General features: G+C 37.6%; 1 protein-coding gene across 1 annotated transcript in view; it reads left to right on the top strand.

Annotated features, from left to right (window-relative positions):
• ptpn18 (protein tyrosine phosphatase non-receptor type 18) overlaps positions 1-21,454 on the top strand; it is a 174,490-nt gene that overhangs the window by 117,249 nt on the left and 35,787 nt on the right. Inside the window, exon 12 of the mRNA XM_051933588.1 lies at positions 2,795-2,886. Coding sequence (XP_051789548.1) covers positions 2,795-2,886 — 92 coding nt within the window. The remainder of the gene's footprint in view (positions 1-2,794; positions 2,887-21,454) is intronic.

Genomic DNA, 21,454 nt, shown 5'->3' with positions numbered 1-21,454 from the left:
TCAGTCCATCAAGTGCTCCCAGTAGAACTGTTTGTACTTACAAGTATAAATACCTCAATTTAAACTTGCACTACAGTTGTAATATTGCACAACCTGAGCCACTTATGCTTACATATTTTTCATTGTTTTTTATTGTATTATTATTATTTTTGTTGTTGTTATTATTTTATCATTTTATACAAAATAAATTTACAGAGGATTTGCATGTTAAATCTCATTGTACAATACAATAACAATAAAGGAATTCAATTCAATAGAAGAAAGTGCATAGTTACATATGATGACGACTGACTTCTAAGTCAATTTAGATTTCCAAGCGCTATCTTCTTGGAGCTCGTGATATCATTTTTAAGATGAAATGCAGTAAAGTATCTATATTACATTATACAGATACATTTTGAACTACATTTAAATAATTGGTTACTTGGAGAAAGAAAAGGAAGGACAGGAATTGGGGGTTAGTACATTTGAAAGAGACAGTACTGCTGCAATAAATTATTTCATTGAGGGTCATGCATGGTGCAGCAAGCATTTTGCAGGTGGCAGGAACTTTCTCTGGATGGGGCGCCAGCTCATCGCTAACAGTGTGCCACCGTGCCCTCATGTTTAATACATGCTTTAATTCCTATCATCATGAAAATGATATCAAGTATACATCTTAGTATTTAAATTGTTCAGAGAGCTGTAATATCATGAACGTAATGTATTAGGTATCCTGTCGGGGTAAGAGAGAGCCTGTTTAAGAAGCACATTGTGATTCACACTCAGAGCACATAGAAGAACACACTGAATACAAAGAATTTAACATGCTACTTTAGTTGCGATGGGATCTGAGAAACTCTAGTAAATTAAACTTTGATTTTAAGATGAAGTTTATGACATTCTACTTTAATGAAAATGTAAACTATGTGGAAATTTCGAGATAAAAGCTGACATTTTTAACTTTTTTTCCACTGTGTCCCTATTTTTTTTCTTTTCTCTCTGTACCCTAATATGCTTCCATAGACGGTGGGCTATGACTTGCCTTTTCACGGCGACTTTGATATCTGACCACTTTTTTTATTTTGGGCACTGTGTCACTTTCTGAACTTGAACTTTCGAGTTTCTCCGCCACTCCATTACTCAATCAACTTCCTTTTGTTGCTTATACCATGGCTTAAACCAACAAATAGTACGTTTTTCCCTGTACTTTTGCCATTGTCTTTTCACAGAATGCTGAACTTAAGTGGCTATTTATATTTATTTGCATATTAAACTATGAATGAATGGTCCTGTACTGTTTGCCAGAGCGAGAAGCATTGTTGTTAGCGTTGGGAGACGGCACTTTTTATACTTACATGAGAAAGAAATGGTAGATAAACTCCTGCTGGTAACCATCTGTAGGTTCTTTTTGTGAGAGGAAGAGAGACAACTATTTTGGAAAGTTGTTTTGAAGCCTCTGTAATATAAAGGTTCTTCTATTGGACCACAAGTGCACCACTTTGGTCTGCCAGTTTGATGGTATCATGTCAGTGGCTAAGCATTTGGAATTCCTACAAATAGCATAGTAGTAGGTGTATTTTGTGTGTTTATAAAATGTACAAAATAAATAAAATGTCAGTTTTATTTCACAGCCTCACAGCTCTTAGTCTCACATAAGGCAGGAGTTGCTGGAAACTGTTTGAAACAACACGGCAGAGAAAATTATAAACTCTTAAAGTGGGATTTGTTTCCTACCATGCAATAGCTAAAACTAGTGTCACAGTTTACTTAACTTTTTTGTTATACCCAAAAAGATTTTTTTTTTCCTGCACAATTACACTTTCTCTTCTTGGATCGGGTTATAGCTGTCTGTAGGATTGTTGTGAGACCCAAGAAGACTGAGTGCTACTGCCTGCTGTCCTAACCTGAGGCAACTTGGCTGTAGAGTGAAGTGAAATGAGGTTTTCCAAACCAAATATGGAAGCTGCAAAAGAATTATTTATTTTTATTTTTCCAGGGTACTCTTTAAAATAGAATTAGGAGTAAGAGTGAAACAATTAAAGCTCAGTCTGAAATTAAAGCCACACAGAATCCACTTTTTTCCTTTTTTGTAATTGTCTTCACAGAGGATGACAAACCCCAGCACACACTCTCTTGTGATTCATCAACAGTCGCCATTCTTTATTGGTTTGCATAGTAGATGCCTCCTTCTCCTACAATTCTTCTGTATTGTACTGTTATATTGGGAGGAGTCAAAATGCATTTTTTTCTGGTGGCAGGGTGTGGTGGGATTGAAAGTGATCATTCTGCTAATTTATATTAACTGGCAAGAACTGTATTAAAATCGTAAAATAGCATATGCAAGATTTTCATTTGTGACGTTTGTTAGTTGGCACTTGTACTTGCACAAGGAGGTTGTGTGCCACTAAAAGAGGAACCCATCCATCCATCCATCCATTATCCAACCCGCTATATCCTAACTACAGGGTCACGGGGGTCTGCTGGAGCCAATCCCAGCCAACACAGCCAGGGCGCAAGGCAGGAAACAAACCCCGGGCAGAGTGCCAGCCCACCGCAGAAAAGAGGAACCCAAGAACCATTATTTGTTTTTGAGTCTGTGCATACAGCAGCTCTGTAAGGATGTGACGCCACTTTACTGCATGCATTCAGGATTTCCTCTTTTGTAAAGTGCAGAGTAGAGCAGAATTTAAAATGCTGGCAGCAGAAGTTACTCCGTGACTTGCCGAGTTGAAAATTAAATGTATGTGGTTTATTGCTTCATATTGCAGGAAACCTCACTTCATATCTCAATTTCTCCTGATTGCTGTTTTAGAGGCTGTCCCCACTTTATGATGACACTGAGACCCTAACAACACAGAAGCCACCTAAGCCTGCCACAAGGAAGAAGAGTTTAGATACTTACAGGTAGGTGACATCTAAATTAGTGCTTCTTTATGTCTTGATTTTGTGGAGCAATTTTACATCTTTTTAACTGCTGTTATTTTTGAAGAGGCTTCCACCAAATATTGTTTTTTCTACACTAATACGGTAAACTCAATTATCGCAATCAAGAACACTTTTAATACAATGGGTAATTACTATGAATAAAAGTACAACTGGTCCATTTGCGTCTGTAACTGTGGAAGTATCTTTGTGATAGCTATTCAGTTTGCTTGTTAATTTACAGAACTGTCTTCCACACTTGCTCACATTATATTATGTGGAAAATTGTGTTGTACATCATTGGCCATTAATACAGCTGTAATGTATTAAGTGTGTTAAAAACTGATAAAATCAAATGGCAAAGCTAACTAACTGTGGGCACAAGAGGTCACACTGTTCTAACAGGCCATGTCTATTACACCTCAAGGAGAACTTGTCAAAGGTCATACACTGTAAATTAATCTCAGCATGATTATCTAGTACAAAAGAGATCAAATGAAGTTTCATGAGTGCCTCAATATACATGCTGCGGATATCATTACAGCATTATAACATATAAAGAAGTAAAGTTCAACAAACTTAATCAATTTTCAGCCACCTGAGACACGAATCATTTAGTTTAAACATTCCTGTATCCATTTTCTTAACTCTTATCTCACTGCTATGCAGAAAGAAGACAAACAATCAAATTCCACATAAAAAAAGGACAAAACGGTATTCAAACCTTAATTTCTAGAGCTGTGCAGCTCCAAAGCTAACTAGTGTACCGTCAGTCCAATCTAGAAAATCATCCCTCCATTCATTTCAAAGCCTAGTCCAATTCATGGTCCTGTGGTGTTGTAGTCTATCCAAGCAACACAGAGAACAAGACAGGATCCAACTCCGAGTGGGGCACTAGTCTGCCACAGGGCACACCGCACCCATACAGGCACACTCACTCCTTTGAGGACACTATAAATACACCAGTTATTTCAGCTCAAATCCTTAAGTTGTGGGAGAACATAAAAAAAAAACACATGGGAAGAAATGTAAACAGGCTATGATTCAAACACTGGATGCTGGATACTGCACCACCAAGTCACCTATATATCTACCAACCACTATTTCATATATTGACTGTACTATCACTGAAAAAGTAAATAAAATCTTATACTTAAATGTTATGTTTAAAATATAAGGCAGTAGAGTGGTTAGTAACTTTTATAATTTACATTTCCACATCTTATCTTTTGAGTTGCTTAATTTCAGAATCCTTTACTTTTTTCCATTATTATATTCTGCCTCACTTGCTTAAGGATTTTGGGGAAAAACAGGTTTCCTCAGCTGGGACACTCATAAATGGTGTTGTTTCAGTAGATCTCAGTCTTAAAAATAAGGAGTAAATGGCATTAGCGTATAAGTCATAGCAAATGGATGTTATTTACAAACTTGTCGTAGACTATATATCTAAATGTGATGCCTGATTACATGTAAATGTCTACAGATCTGATTGTAGCCAGTTGGCCTTTAATAAATAAATGTATCCTGAACAGCATGACTGTGAACTGTATATAACAAGAACGGAATTAAAACAGCAGCCTTAACACAAAAAATATGCTTCTTTTCTCGTGTAAGTATTTAAAGGATTTTAACAGTGAAACTAAAATTTGGTGTGAGAGAACTTCATGATAACTCACAAGATCAATATACAAAACAAAATCAGTGAAGATGAGAACCACTTAAAAAGGTCAAGATGCCTGTGTCTGTATTATCAGTGACTGTTTACAACTACCATGTCTTTGATTTCCTCTGAATGGATCAGTGCATTTTTTAATTTTTAAAATTTTGTTCAGAGGTTGCTTTCTAAAGTTGTTTTTCAGTCCAATAGTAACTGCAGGTTTCGTTGTCACTTCTTCAAATTCTGTTCTGGTTGATCACCCTTCCAACTAGAGATGCACCTGCAGTTGGTAATTTTAGAAACTGAGTAATGGTGACAGTTACTGTTCCTTTCAAATAAGTGCTTTTAAAAAGAGAAGCTAAAGAGCTAAAAACATATTAGCATTTGAGGAGCACTTAACTTTGAAAAGCAATGGTAATTAATACAAGAAAGGCCACTTTAAAGAACAAATGTCAAAAACATAAAAGGAGGAGGAGGTCAAGAGCATGTGCTGACTACAGCGCGGTGCCACACCCACCACACGATGATCCAGGTGCAACAGGTGACACCTCAGCACCACACTGGAACAGGTGTTTTTTTTTTTTTTTTTTTTTTTTTTTTACGGTAGCTGGAGTGCCAATCCTACCACCTGTAAGTTGGAGGACCTTCTGTGGTATAACGGGTCCACAGCTCAAATTGAAAAGGCCAGTCTTTTTTAAATAGATAATCGCCACAATCGCGGCTTAAAGAGGGGGCATGGTAGTGTGGCCAGAGCGGTTCCCGGGAGCTTTGTGATGCGAGCGGTCATTGCTTAAGTGCATTTGTAATTGATGCCGGGAGCTGCTAATCGCCACACCAGTTACACGTCCACATTATATATAATAGGAGCACGAGTGTGGAGGAAAAAGAAAAGAAAAAAGGAATGGAGGTTAAGGAAGAAGGCAGCTGGAAGTGAGGGAGCCAGTGTGCGCGAGACAGAGCAAGCGAGTGCAGACTCACGGATGTTTGCAGGCAGCTGGGATAGGCGAGCAGTAATGGGGTGTTTGGGCGACAGTAGTGGTCACTCCTGCTGAGTGCTTGTATGGAGCAGGAGTGACCGGGAGAAGGTTGGCTCACCGTAGTGAAGGCAGCTGGACTCAGAGATTTGGAGTGGAACCCCAGCATGAGCGTCTTGGCCGTTGTGGGAAGCCAAGTGTCAGTCTGAACGAAGCCAGGGATCAGGAGGCTACCAGACCAGCCAAATGGAGAAGGTCAGCTGCAGGTAGGGTGACTCCCTTGGTGCATAGCCTGGATGGGAGAAGCAGGGGAGTAGCCAGTAAAGGAAGGCATCGGGCCTCGTTTTTAAAAGGACTGCTTCCAGCCATTGTTTTAACCTCATTTTTAACTGGATCTATTTATTGTACTTTTAACCTCCATGTTTTTCACTTGTTTTTAATGGATTATTTCTTTAATGACTTTGCAACACTGCACTGTTTATTTGGACACTGTTTTTGGTTTGGTTTTAATAAAAGCACTTTGCACATTTTTGCACCTCCCCTTGTTTCGTGATGTCCTCACTGATCAGCCCATCCGGTTACATTACTGATGGCGTCAGGTTCAAGAGGTCCCAAACTAGAGAGGGGAGCCTGGAGCAGAACCTGCATCGTCACACCTTCCTGCAGGGCTGGATGCAGATTAACATCATACCCAGGACGAAGCAATTGCAAGTTAATGGCCATGCTCAAGGGCCCAGCGGAGTAGAGTCACTTCTGGCGCTTACGGGATTTGAACCGGCACTGTGATCAATCCTTGCTGCCCCAAGACAAGACAAAACATAAAACCTGAAATCTAAACTAACATACAAAACTCCACCACTTGTTTGTAATGTAAAACTGTAGTTACTTTTTAGATTAGGTCGTTTTGTATTAATTACCAATTTAAACATAATCCATTCATCTATCCATTGTCCAGCCCACTTAATCAAGCTAAGGGTCATAGGGTCAAGTTGATGTAGTTGAGTCAAAATCGAGGGCACCTATAGTGTCATTAACAGATGTTTTAGTGGACTAGTGTTTTACTTAGAAAGCTTAACTATAGCAGATACCACACAGTTTTACAGAAGTACATTTAAGCAGATAAAATACCTCAAGACTCCCTGCTTACAACTATGAATTTCCCATTGGGATTAATAAAGTATCTATCTATCTATCTATCTATCTATCTATCTATCTATCTATCTATAGGCTCATCTTTCACTCTCAAGTTGTAATTTCTAGATATTCCATGCACATGCCTGCTGCAGTGATATAAATATGAGGCCTTATGGTTGTGCCCAACTCATGCAACTCTCTCTGAACTTAACAATACAGGATAACTGTTGCCTGTTCTAAATTATGTATATTGTCCTAGTTTGATTCTTAAAAAATCATATATGAAATATTGAATGCAACTGTTACTTCAATAGGGTTTTCATACTAAATACCTAACACATGCTACAGTGCACTTAATTTTTACTTTGTCTTTACAGTCAATACAATGGCATACCTCTTAGGATTACTGTCTCACAGATACAGAGATCTAGGATCAAACAGCACCCCATTACCACATGGAGGCTGTTTTTTTTTTTGTTTGTTTTTTTTGTGGATACTCCATTTATTTTGAACATTCCAAACACATTAGAGTTGGGATGACTGACAGTATACTCTTTAGGTTGGGGCCTTTCTGAGGTAGCCTTCATTTGTTAGTAAATGTGCCTTGTAGTGGACATTTATCTCATTAAGGTCAACCTCTACCTTGTGTCCAATTTTTTTTAATTATTATTATTATTATTATTTCATTTTTGGCTAATGTGATAAAGATGATGTTTGGGCAAATGAAAATTATCCCTCCATTCCTTTCAGAGCTCAGTCCAATTCATGGTCCTGGAGTGTTGTAGCCTATTCTAGCAACATGGAGTACATGACAGGAATTAAATCAGAATGGGGCACCAGTCTACCAAAGGGCACATCTCGCCCATACAGCCACACTCACTCTTTCGAGGCCAATGTAAATACACCAGTTAACTTTAAGTTGTGGGAAAAAGTTAAAACAAACAAAAAAAAAATTGCATATGGGAAGAATATGACTAAGTTATGATTCAAGCCCTTGATGCTGGGATTATGAGACATCAGCACTGACAGCTGCACCACCAAGTCACTCGTCTGTCAACCAGCCGTTATTCCATATATTGCCAGTACTAGCACTGAGCAAGTAAATAAACATTTCTTTACATGTTTGTAAATGGGCCTTGTAATGGACATTTATCCCATTTAGGGTTAACCGCTTGTGTCCAATTTTTTTTTAATTTCATTTTTTGCTAATGTGATAAAGATAGTTTGGGTAGATGGTTGTTTCTATAGTGTCACACAGTTTTAAAGTATATAGCATGAAAAAATATATGAGAATGACTGATGTTAATAGATAGGAGTACTGGATGGTGCTGGTAAATATGCCAAACATAGCATTTTCTTTTATTGTTTTATAATTTCTCTGGGCAAATTACCTGAGGCCATAAAACATATAGGTGCAGCAAACACACAGACAAAAATCTAACTCTCTTCAAATGTGCTAACACTGGATTATTAAAGAGCCCTTGCAGACTGATTAAGTTCTTTTGTTTCTAGAAGACAGCAATCCAGGTTAATGAACCTGTCAGTGCATAAGACTTGTAAAATGATCTATTAAAATTAAAAGTGACTTTTCATATCAAAACAGTATTTTGAATTCCAGATGACTACATTGAAATGTCAGAGGCTGAAGGCCAGGTCCAAAAATGGAAGTACAGTAATCCCTCACTTATCAGGGGAGATAGGTTCCAAGGCCGACCGCGATAACTGAATTTCCGCGAAGTAGGGGCACTATATTTAATTATTTAATGTGTATTTGGATGTTTTTAAACCCTCCCTGTATTGTTTACAACCCACCATTTACTCTATTAAAAACAGGGACAACTGCTAAGCAATATGAAATCGGTAGATAAGTTTACACTTACTGTATAGCGAAGTACACATAGCAGCTTGTAGGAGGTCATGACGTCGTCGACCTTGTTGCAAAGATTCCTAAAGCAGATTCCATCCAGACTACTGCCTTATCACGTCCACTTGCAACTCGTTTTGCACCCTGGTTAAAGGACACTGCGGCCGTAGATCTTATATGCTTTTCCTCCTTTTTAAATAAAAAGAATCGATGTCCTGCAGCGGTGTAGCTGTTCCCTTCCTTCAACATATCCAAAACTTTTACCTTTTCTGCAATCATTTGCATCTTCTGTTGGTGCTTGGACACGGCCCCTGAAGCATTAGCACGTTAATGATGAATGAGTGAGATGAGACTTCCTGGTTAATGCAACACTCCGTCGCTGAGCCAATCAGCAGCACACAGGAACTTAACTGCGTGCTCTGATTGGGTAGCTTCTCAGCCATCCGCCAATAGCATCTCTTGTATGAAATCAACTGGGCAAACCAACTGAGGAAGCAAGTAAAAAGACCCATTGTACGCAGAAACCCGCGAAGCAGCGAAAAATCCGCGTTATGTATTTAGATATGCTTACATATAAAATCCGCGAAGTCGTGAATCCGCGAAAAGTGAACCGCGAAGTAGCGAGGGATTACTGTATGTCTGAAGCATACAACGGTCTACCAATTGTGATTTCACTGTTCAGGCACTAACAAATATTTAGAAAGCATTTCAATCATTTTGGTAACATAGACCCTCTAAGTTAGACACAACCGTACACTGCTGCACATTTTATTTTATTTTTAAATATGATTGTGCTATTGACTGTTTATTGTCTTGTCATTTTTCAATAATAAAAAACTTCAAATTTCTAAATAACAAAAAGAAAGTGCCAATGTTTATATACTGTATATTGTGATTATATACATTTTTATCTTTTACTTTTAAATTCTTTGCTGACTTCTTGTTAGACCACCTAGGAAAGTAAGTACATGTGCTCTGGGCAGGCCCTGATGCTGATGACATAAATGAGCTAAGCCTCTGCAGGGCACACCATCCTCTTCTTATTAGAAGTGAGCACACCTTAATATTTATTATTTTTTTCAATGTAACAAAAAATTAAATGGCTTTGCAGATCCAGTCTTGTTCTGGGCACTAAACTGCACAGAGGTTGAAAGTAGAGATTTTAAAATATACCTCCCTCTCCCTAAAAAGGCAGTTAACATGTAATTTCAATTACATGCATCCTGAGTGTGAAGGTTTTACTAACAGTAAAGTATTTCTGTACTTTACATAGTTAGTTTTTTGTGAGGACTATTTGTATATAACACAAGTAACATCCTGCAAAAGGAAACCAGTGGTACCAATGTTTAGTGTAGTCCCCAGTGCTGATAAGAGTATGTTAGGTGTTGTGTGAAGGGCCCTTTGAGTGGCCATTGCTTGCTTGATCAATACATACTATAGTTATTTGTCAAAAGCATATTTACATTTTGATTAGCAGTGCATCAATTCCTGTTAGTATTTAACTAATGCTGTATAAACATGAATTAACTGAAGTCTTTCAAATGCAGAAAATGTGCTGCCACAATTATTTTATTTATTCCCTATACAGTTTTCATTATTGCAGGAAAATATTTCAAACTGCCTGAAAATGATGCAGTGCTATTGGTCATGTGCCATGATAATGCTGTACCAGTTAATGCATATTATTTATTCAATCTTATGTCACAACCACTTTAAAGTGAACACTAAATTAAATTTTCAGTTTAAATGAGGAATGTGTATTGAGTGCAAGAAGTACTTATCAAGAAAGACAGTATCTGAGTCAATATGCTATGGAGTTATCTTTAGTTGCTTAGCTTCGTCTTTACAGGACATATCCGGAGTAAACTTAAACATCTGAGATTTTGGAATTGATTTTTTTTTTTTTTTTTTTTTAAAGTAATCACATATCAGCCTTTTACTTTCACACTATTACAGGTCCTCCAACAATTAAACATGCTCAGCTAGTGAAATGTTAGGGTAATTGTAGTCCATAGACAGTCAACATGTATGATAAATGTTTCTGGTATAAAAAATAGTTAAGACATGATATTAAAAATAAAATAAAGATTCCACAGCCAGAATATGTTAAGATGGGCACTCCTCTCTGCCCTTGTGATGCATCTCAGAATGCAAAATAAAGCTAGGGAAACCAAAAAACATAAATTTATGTTTTTATTAATAATAATAAAATACAGATTATCACAGGAAGCGCACAAAATACAAATAATCGGATAAAGCAATAATCCATACAGTCTCTCTGGGTCTACTTGAGACTGTTGTCCCCTGTCTATCAAATGTCATGGCCTCCCCACCAAAGAAACACCAGTCCCTCATGTTCTCATTGTCACTCCTGGCTCCTCTATCTCTTCACTCTTCAATTTCAGACTCATTGTGCTTATAGCAGCCTCTAGTGACCCTCCATCTCCTCACATTCTTTTGATCCAAAGGGGCTCGATCTTCTAAGCAACACCCATGGTAGGTACTCTGTTAACGAGACAGTACGGTCCTAAGAGTTCATACCCATGACTGTGAATCTAATGGCCTTCTCTCCCTTGCATCCCTGTCTCATTAAGAGAACATCTACCTCTAATATAAACTGTGTTCTCTACCCTTTTGCATCTTAGAGGGACTTCTGCCAATTTTTTGCACTCTCAGTTATAGTTATGTCTATTGCCCTCCTGGAACACCCGATACATATGCATGACTTACTGCCCCCAAATGGAACTCACTTGTTCACTGGTGTTTGTTTATTTTTAACATTAATTATGTGTTAGTATTTTTGGAACAAACCGAGGGTAAAATATTGCAGAGCTTTGTCAGCATTTGTTTTCATGTGTGTCTTCTGTTTATATAAACAGTATAAAATAATGCACAAACATGTCAACAGATACAGGATATTGGCAGTTAATACTGTAATCTTTGGAATAATCAATAACAGAAAACTGTAATATTGAGCAACAGACTAACACAGGTATGTGTATTATGTGGATTGTTAGAAAATCTTTTATAAAACTTTACGCAGATTTTGGTGTGGAAGTATGCAAAACAAAACTTAAGAAAAGGCCACAACATAAATATGATTATTAAAGCCAGCCATATGCACACTTCAAAGCAATTTTCCCTTTTTAAATCATAGCCATCTTGAAAATGTACGTATGTAAACATGTTTCAGACTGTGCCCGGATGCCACCTTGAAAAAACCATATATGGACTATGCTAATCAATCTCATACATACAGTTTGCAGAAATGATTCTGTAGACTTGGATTGGCTGGTAGAGTGGTTTCACACTTGATGCACTGAGACACTGCCACATACATTTGAGGAGTCCTGTGGTGTGCGCCACAACTTAAAGCACAATAGTGTGTGCAGAATTCTATCACCTCTCCTCTACATTTAGAGTGGAAGGCGTAAGATGCGTGCAGAATTCTATCACCTCTCCTCTACATTTAGAGTGGAAGGCGTAAGATGCCAGCATCTGAGTGGGTAGCCACTAGCACCTGGCAAATGTAATTGATTGCTATTACAATGAATAGTACAGGCCATATGAAAAACTGAGTATTCAGCCATTTATCTTACCAACCAGCCAGCTGTCATGTACAGGACTGTCATCATATTTTCTGCCAGTGCTGCTGCCTCAAAGTAAATGAATCTTGGATTGACCTTGGCTACTGAGCCACAGTGTTTGTCACTCTCATGTTGGCGCCATAGATGACTTGTGCAGTACTGGAATGTAACTGCTTAAGGTTAACGAAAGCAACTTCCTTCTCATTAGGTGCCCTTATTGTAATACAAGTGCTGTCAATTGCTCTGATTATGTTAGGAAAAATGGACACTGCTGCAAACTGCCTTTTTATACTAGTAACAATATGTTATGTTATATGCATATGCACCCACACCATATGAAAACTAAATCAAGCACTTCGGTTAATGGTTTCCAGCACCGTGGGCATGACAGAGTGAAGCTTGGCTAAGATATTCCTGACCTCTTGGCCAGTTCCCTGAGAAGTGATAAGTACTCTATACTGATGAAAAAACAAAAGTTCTTCAGTGCAAATATGCAGCATTGTTCCTCTTAAAAGAGAACTCAAATACGGTCTGTACATCATATTCATCCCATTTGAGCTTTAATATGTTTGTCATGTCAATATACATTATAATAACAGCATGGCAATGTGCATTATTATACACTATATTTATTCTTTATGGGCGTATGAAAGTTCTGTACCTAAGTTCATTTCATGGCTCAGCATTTTATTAATCTGCAGTCTTTGGTTGTTTGCTGCAGGTCATGAGACAGAGTGCTGCTGAGCAAAATCTTTTCATTTTCTATTCAGATTGCTCAATTCGTGGTAACCGAGAGGGGGAGCCTATTTGTGTACCACTGGATGAAAGGTGTTAACCAATCCTGGATAAGACATCAGTACATTTATGGCTCACTTACACATCAATATACAGTATATAGTGGACCAATAAGATGTAATTTGGTTGTTTTTATTTATATTGCATACATTAAAAGTAACTCTTTGGATTTTTCATTTTTTAAAGGTACATTTTATCAGTTTTCCTCAAGTTGCCGCTATAGCCCTGTTCTCACCCATGTTCAGCAATCATCATATAATTTAGACACACATCTTAATGTATAACACATATTTGGAAGTAATTACCAGTCAAGTGGAAAAATTACAGAATGGAGAAGGAAGGTATGATTCAGCTGCAGCACTGGCCAGGAGTTTACATATTCCTTTTGAAAAACTGAATCAATCATAATGACCTACTTTTTCCTGACAAGCGTATGATAAACCGAGCCAAAATGCCCACCATGCTATCATCCATCCATCCATTACCCAACCCGCTATATCCTAACTACAGGGTCACGGGGGTCTGCTGGAGCCAATCCCAGCCATCACAGGGCGCAAGGCAGAAAACAAACCCCAGGCAGGGCGCCAGCCCACCACAGGGTGCCCAGGCTATCATACACAATGTAAGTTAGAAAACTTATGCATTAAGTTTTACGAACCTCTTTCCCATTTCATTTCAAGGATGTGGAGGGGATATAGGGCATCAAGCACCTGACAGGATACAGTAGGCCAACTGGTTAACTGGCCCTGCATGATCAAGTGTTGGTGTGTGTGTGAGCTCTCTGCCACACTGAACTACATTAAGAAACTTCACATAACAAATGCATGAATGGATGGTAGATTAAGTTTGTATAGGGTTATTCAAGCTACTGTATGTGAGCTAGGCAGATAGACACGGATAGCAGCTTATAGCTATGCTACTATGACTTGTCTTTTTTTAACTGTAGTTCATATGTACAGAGTGAGCCAAAATGAAGTACCACATTTCTCAAGGTCATTGCACAAGGTAGAGGCAGTCGAGTGGGCTGGGGTGGGGTGGGAGTCCTTTGATAGTTGATCCCTTGTAGTTTTCAGTCAGCAACATGCCTTGGTCCGGTGCGCAACGTGCTTTTGCTGTTGAAACGTTCTTCAAAAACAATGAATCCATCATCACTACGCAATGCGCCTTCTGAACGCACTTCAGCATTGCTCCTAACGGTGACGGCCCAAATCGGAAAACAATTCTTCAGTGGGTGGCTAAATTTAGACAGACAGGTACAACATTGACCAGAAAATCTCCAGGCCATCCTTGGACTGTATGAATACCTGAAAACATCAAAGCTGTAAGGGCATCAATTTTGTAGTCTCCTAGAAGTTCAGTGCGCAAACATGCTTCTGATTTAGGCATTTCTAACACGTCTTTGAGGAGGATTTTGCATGAGGACCTTTATTTCTATCCATACAAAATGATAGTAGTGGAGGAACTCACTGAGAGAGACTGGGAGAGCCATGGAGAATTGTGTGCAAACATTCTGCAACTGTTCATCGAGATGCCATCGTCATGTGCAGCGACACGGCACATTTCCATTTGAATGGTTGAGTAAATAAGCAAAACTTTTACTATTGGGCTGAAACCAACTGTCGTGAGACCTCTGCATAGTGAGCGTGTTACAGTTTGATGTGCTGTTGCAGAATTTGGCATCGTAGGCCCTTACTTTTTTGAGGAGGGGAGAGCAACAGTCACCGTTGTTATATTGAAATTCCAGAGAACTTTTTGCAGCCCCAACTAGAGGAAATGGATGTGGTGAATGCCTGGTTTCAACATGATGGAGCAACAGCTCATACAGCATGGAGATCCATGCAAGTTTTGCAGGAGATGTTTCTGGGAAAGATGATGACCCTGCACGGTGATGTTGGGTAGTTTTCATGTTTGCCTGATCTCGCTCCATGCAATTTCTTCTTGTGGGGCTATCTCAAGTCGAAGGAATACACACACCGGCTTCAAAACCTTGAAGCCCTCAAGGACACTATTCGCCATGAAATCGACCCTGTTCCCCTTGAAATGGCCAAATGAGTCATGCAAGCATTCAGAAATTGTCTCGAAGATTGTATCGCTAATGATGGCCACCACCTTGAAGACATAATTTTTAAAACACAGTGACAAAACCTATTTTGTATACCCTTTCTTGTGTCGTAATGAAATTTATTTTATCTTGTAGCATTTTTGTAGAATAAATGTTTGAAATGTGGTATTTCTTTTTGATTCAACTTGTATTTGCTGAAGTTGTGCTACGAGACTGAAATTATACCGAGGGAATTATGATGGCTTATGCACATGAACTACATATTTCAATTGACCTGTGATGGGAAGTACTGTATAGCATTAAATGATTAGATTTCCTTAATAATGCAGTAATTTTAAAGTTTACATTTATTTTGAGCTTGTTTTGCTGTCCAAGTAACACCCATTAAGTATGTTATATACAGTAGTATTGCCACTGTAATTAATTAGCATTTTATTTAGGAGTTGCTTTTGCTAAACTCCAGCTTCCTTAAAAAGATTAACTCTATAAGAAGTACTGTATACTGAACCCAGCCTGTGTTAAATTAGTATTTTACTATACAGTACAAGTGCAATGATAAGAGAACTTCATACTGGAAAAACTAATGTTCATTTTAAACCTATTTTTTAAATCATAGGATAACAGAGTTCTATACTACTAAATTCAGAATCAACAATAACACAGTGACTCATACTGAGACTGTTTAATAGTTAGCAGGTGACCTAATAAAGACCTGATTGGGGGAAAAAGAGAAAACCAATGGAAAAACCTCTGGAGGGAGCTAACATAATGTGCAAGCACCAGAGTAAAGATACTGAGAAGAAATCCAGAGAGACCAACACCCTGGCCTCAAATGGAAACGACTCACAAAAAATTACAGTTGGGTTAGATCCTATTTGTATTATGGCAGGTCACTTGTATTAGAGGTCAGACATTTAACGACATTGCTAAATATTTTTGCTGCTATACATTATTAAATTTTATGTCTTGACTTGACAGTGGGTATACTAATCTTGCACAAGCCTGTAATTTATTTTTATATTGTCAACTTTTCATTTACATTAACACCTTTCACTTAATGTTTTCTCTAAACAAGCTGTGAAATTTTTATAAACCACTACTGATTATATTTGTTACACTTCCCCATTCAAATCAGCGATTTGAACTTGCCAAAGTATGATAATGGAGTGGCAGAAGAAAAGCCACTGTCACCCTGCTTTGCCTCTGCTTGGCCCAATTCTTTCCTTATGTTCTCTTTATCTAGTTTCTCACACACAGGTCGTATTGTACAAAGGACACATGCCCTGAGCTTCCTTTTGTTTTTTTGTAAGTCACCTCACCTCAAGGAACAGTTTGAGCAAATTGGGAACAATGTTATAACCTACATTTAGTAATTATTATTCATGTACAAGTACACATGGCTCATATACGGCTGAAAAAAATCATGTTAGCTTATGTCAATACTGCCGTCAATATTTTTGTTGTTATGAGGCTGATAATACTCTTTTACATGTACACAAGCTAGCCTTTAACAATGTTCAGAATAAGTAATGAACAATTGTTCTAATAACAGAACGTTCAGTTAATTAACAGAATGTTCAGTTAATATTTGCATTATTTATGAGGTATTTAATTCCTTCAATGAGCCTTATAACTAAATTCATAAAAGTACTGTCTCAGATTCAGAATCTGTGTCGTGACTATTAGGATGGGTGTGAGGTTCAGGTACTTTCAAGAAACTCTATAGGTTGTTGTAATATGACTAGCCATCCACTATGTAAAAATACAGAGGGATCAACTACACACAAGGGCAGGAAACCAAATAAATAACACAAAATTTCAAAAAAACTGATGATCATAGAGGAAAAGCAATAAAAATCTTTATATTCACCAATAAGAGTAGAATGTAATAGTATAGAATAAGTGAATGCAAAAAAAGGAAAAGAGGGAAAAAAACAAAATTCTTGTGTAACATTGTTGATCAATGAAATTACTGTGCAAAACACAAAGTATAAATAAAAACTGAGCAGAATATCACAGATAAAGTTATAACAGTTTTATGTATCCATTTTAAGTGAAGCACTGTGGTAAGACGGGTGGAGTTAATTATTTAAAACATTTATGGTTTTAGCCCATGCAGCAGGTGCTGACCTAATGACTTGATTGTAGCATAGCTGGAATAAAAAGAGAACGGGTGAGCGCTGGGGAGGATTGTTTTTTTGTGTTTGATTTGTTGGAGGAGAGATCACTGGTCAGACCAAGAAAAGGCATACAGTATAAGGAAAGGCAGCAACTGCTGACTGTATTGTAAAAGAACAGGCTCAGAGGGTAGTGACTGTGCTCTGCTCTGCTGAGCAGTGGACCATAGAAGGGTAAGATGCTCTATTAGTTGTGGCAGCCGTTGAGTAGTGGATCAGATTCAGTGGAGGATCAGAATGTGGCATGTAGTGAAGGTCAGGGCATTCTTTTGAAAGATATGGAAAAAGATATAAAATATAGAAGTTTATAAAGTGCATACAAGTCAGATTGCCAAAGAAATACCAAAACCCCTTGAGCTTGATTATAGTTTCAAGACATATTTCCAGAGTACTCTTGTTGCATTAGAAAATGTCATAATAAGCACATCAGTTACTGGAATACTTCTACATAGCTGTAAACTAAAAATGAAACTGGAAAGCCCTGAGATTGCAGTCCTGCTTAGGAGCAACTGTTTGGTATGAATGGTTTGTCATACTTTACAACAGAAAGAGCAAGAAAGTTGTAACCTTAATGTTTCATGTAATGTACACCACTTTGTCAGCAGACAACAGTTGTTAGTTTTTCTATTTTAATTACAAACTGTAAATTAATACATTTTTACTTCTTCTGATTGTTTATGAATTATAATAATTGTGTAGTTTTCCACAGCAGATATTTTGGATTAAAATTTTTTCAAATACCTTTTCCTTTTTGTAATACCATTCACCTCCTTGCTACCTTCCCATATTCAGTATCACTGGAACAGCTTCTCCTCTGACTGTTTCTATGCTAAATCCTCAGCATTCTAATTTTGGCTGTTGTTTCATTTCAAATATGTAAAATAAATGTTTATAGGATCATTATTGTTACATATACAGCATACAGTGAAATCCCTGCTTGCATGTGCTAATCAACATGCAACATGACACAACTCTCTGGCATCATAATTACTAAGTATAACAGCCTTACCATGAAATTTCTGTCTTTCATATTGTGTTGTTTATTCCAGATATATTTTCCATTGCAGATACTTATGGGATCTTGATTAATACTGAAACCTGGTTCACTGTTTTAGAATGTTCGTCAAAAATCAAGATATTTTGTTACCCAAAATTTAAAACAAGCAGTACATGTGTGCAGTGTGCCTTCTTCTAGTTTAAGGATGATAACATGATGGATTATGCATTTTTCCTTAGCTTCTAACTTTCATAAAAACATATAATTAGACAAGCCACTCAAAACAGAAATTATGCAAATCAAATAAGGTAGTAAAAATATTTTTTAATGCAGGATTATGGACCTAATATGAAAAGTATGCTTCCAAGATGGCATGATTTGTATTACAACTGCTCTTGCATTCTTAAAGCTTATGATTAAAAGTGTTTTTTTTTTTCTTGTGGCTAAAGATTTATTACTATCTGTTAAGTAAACTCCGACTTTGTTTATCCCAGAATTTAATCTCCTCGGGAACATTGTTAAGTGGAATTTTTGCATTCCTGTCTTCATTGAAAACTAGCCATAGTTTCTGTTAGCATCATCTCTCTCTCAACATGGTTTATTGTGTTATTCAAATGTTTTACGATGTGGTGGGAAATATACATACAGGATTATTGAAAGCATGCTCCAGCACAAGCTGATTTATCAATCTTAAAAAAAGTACAAAGCAGTAAGTGACATAAACTCTGGAGACTGTTATAAAAAAGAGGGAGCGAAAAAAATACCAGAACCACACCAACAGCGGATATCAAGACAGATTTGAATATGCAAGCATTAGTGAGTAATTGAAATTGTACAAATGCGATACAAAACAACAAACTTGGACCAAAATTGATAGAAAAAGTAAGATAAAGATGTATTGCATAAGTCAAACATCACTACAATTAATAGATTACAAGTAAGAACTTTTAAGTCTAGCAGACCAAGTTAGTATCTTACAATGTGGCATTAATAGTATAGACTGCTTATAAAAGATGGGACAGCGATTAAGCAGACTGGAGAGAACGGCTGGACCCTTAGTCCGATACTGAATATCAAGATAGATGAAAACTTGTGAGTAAACCCCAGAGGAGAGTTCCAGAAAGCAGTAGTCAGAAGGCAGAATAAGCATTTGCCTAGAATTGTGTCTAAGAGGGTTTTGTAAGAGGAAGAAGGGCTGTTGATCGACTATCTCAACTGTCAGTTAAGTTTAACGCATGTGGTGTTAAAAGGAACTGAGGTTTTGTTCAAACAGAAAAGCAGTAGTCAATAATGTAAGTGTTGAAACTAATATGAAGTACTTCAGCATTCTGGTTATTCATACATGAAAAAATCAAGTTTTGCCTGGTGCAGAGATGTAAAATTCAAAGTTCATATTATTGTTTATTACAAGTCAGTGCTGATCACAAGCAGAGATGGGATCATTTTACAAGAGATTTTTGCATTGTGCACATGATCCTGCACAAAGTACTTCAGCTCGTGTTTTGAATTTGAAGAAGTGTGCTGACATCCTTTCCATAGCAGATGTGTATGCAAGATATCTTTTCATTTGGTTAACAACAGCATTGTGTGAAAATGAGGTCTGTGGCAGTATGTAAAAGTTTAAAAGAATTGGACCAAGCAAGGTTCAGGGGTGAAGAGAACATCCAGGGGTAAAATGTTCGAGTCGGTCCAGCATAGTTTTTTAGATATTTTAGATAAATTGTGCTGTCAACAGTATCAAAAATATTATCACCCCAGTCACCATTTCACTTGCTATCATAAACAGGAATGAACTTGAAACATACACTTGAAGAAGACATTAGCCATTCGTCTACACCAAAATGTCTCAACTTGTAAATGTGTAATGTAGCTTCTTTCCACTTGCTTTGAGCAATGAATGCATAATGCATTTTATAAACTTTTAGCTGGTCCCGGGATCTTTTTTCTAGTATGCTCTTGGTAATTTTCATTTCTGGCTCCAGAACTGTGATTAAGTGATAAGATTCACATTAAATATATAATCCAACATTCTGTCATAGCTGAGTTGCACAAATGCATCTCTCTGAAAACCCACTATCTTGCTTCACTTTATCTTTCATAACCTACTCTTCCAATAAATTTAATAAAGACTCTACTATTTCCTCTGTTTTTGTGTCATTATCCTATTCATTCCTATTCAGCATCTTCTCAAGAATACTTGAATCAATCTAAAACATTCTCCATTGCTATATGCTGCCTTTGCTTTGTGACTTTCTTATCTTTAATCTTGTGCCTTGGTTTCCTGTCCTCTTAGCGCTTTTCTTCTTTTCTCTTGCTATCCTGCTACAAGGAAAACCTCATGTCAGCATCAGCTGTGGGAATGATCCAAAGGATACCATTAGGTGCTTGTTCCAGTGAATGTGGGGACAGTACTATCAAGAATAAACAAGGTATGCATTGTAACCATTAGTTCTTTATTCTATCAAAAGACGTTACAGTGCATTCATAAAGTATTCAGAACCCTTCACTTTCCACACATTTTATTGGAGTATGTGTTTAATGTGTGCATGTGGGTGTGTTTGCCCTGCGATGGAAAGGCACCCCGTCCAGGGTGTGTTCCTGCCTTGTGCCCTTTGCTAGCTGGGATTGGCTCCAACATCTCCCGCAACCCTGGTCTGGCTTATAAAATGACATGCCAGATTTTCCATTTTTTGTCTACACTGAACAACCATAATGACAAAGAGAAAACATGTTTTCAGAAAAGTTTGCAAATTTATTACAAATCAAAATCTAAAATCTCTCATTCGTAAAAGTATTCAGACACTTAATTCAGTACTTTGTAGAAGACACTTTTTCAGCAATTACAGCTTTGGGCCTTCTTGGGTAATTCTCTACAAGCTTGGCACACCTTAATTTGGCCAGTTTTATCTCATTCTTCATGGCAGGTCCTCTCAGGCTCCATTACATTGGATGGGAAGTGTTTGTAAACTGCCATCTTCAGGTCAATCCACACATGTTCTGTGGGTTTAAATCTGAAGTTTGGCTGGGCCCCTAAAAGGACACTTGTACTGACAGTATTGTCTCAGCTGTATGAGTCGGGTCATTGTCGTGCTGAAAGGTGAACCATTGCCCCAGTCTGAGGTCATGAGCACTCTGGGGCAGTTTTTTTTCAAGTTTCTATCTGTTTTGGCTAAATTCATCCTTCCCTCAATTCTGCCCTGTCTCCTTGTCCCAGCTGCTGACAAGCACCACCATATTATGATGCTGCCCCAACCGTGCTTCACTTTAGAGATGGTAATAGGCAGGAGTTAGCAGTGGCAGGTC

Source organism: Erpetoichthys calabaricus, chromosome 11 (assembly GCF_900747795.2).
Source record: "Erpetoichthys calabaricus chromosome 11, fErpCal1.3, whole genome shotgun sequence".
In the NCBI taxonomy this organism is placed as follows: domain Eukaryota; kingdom Metazoa; phylum Chordata; class Cladistia; order Polypteriformes; family Polypteridae; genus Erpetoichthys; species Erpetoichthys calabaricus.
Note: the sequence above shows the minus strand (reverse complement) of the source record. Positions and strands in the feature narration are given on the sequence as shown.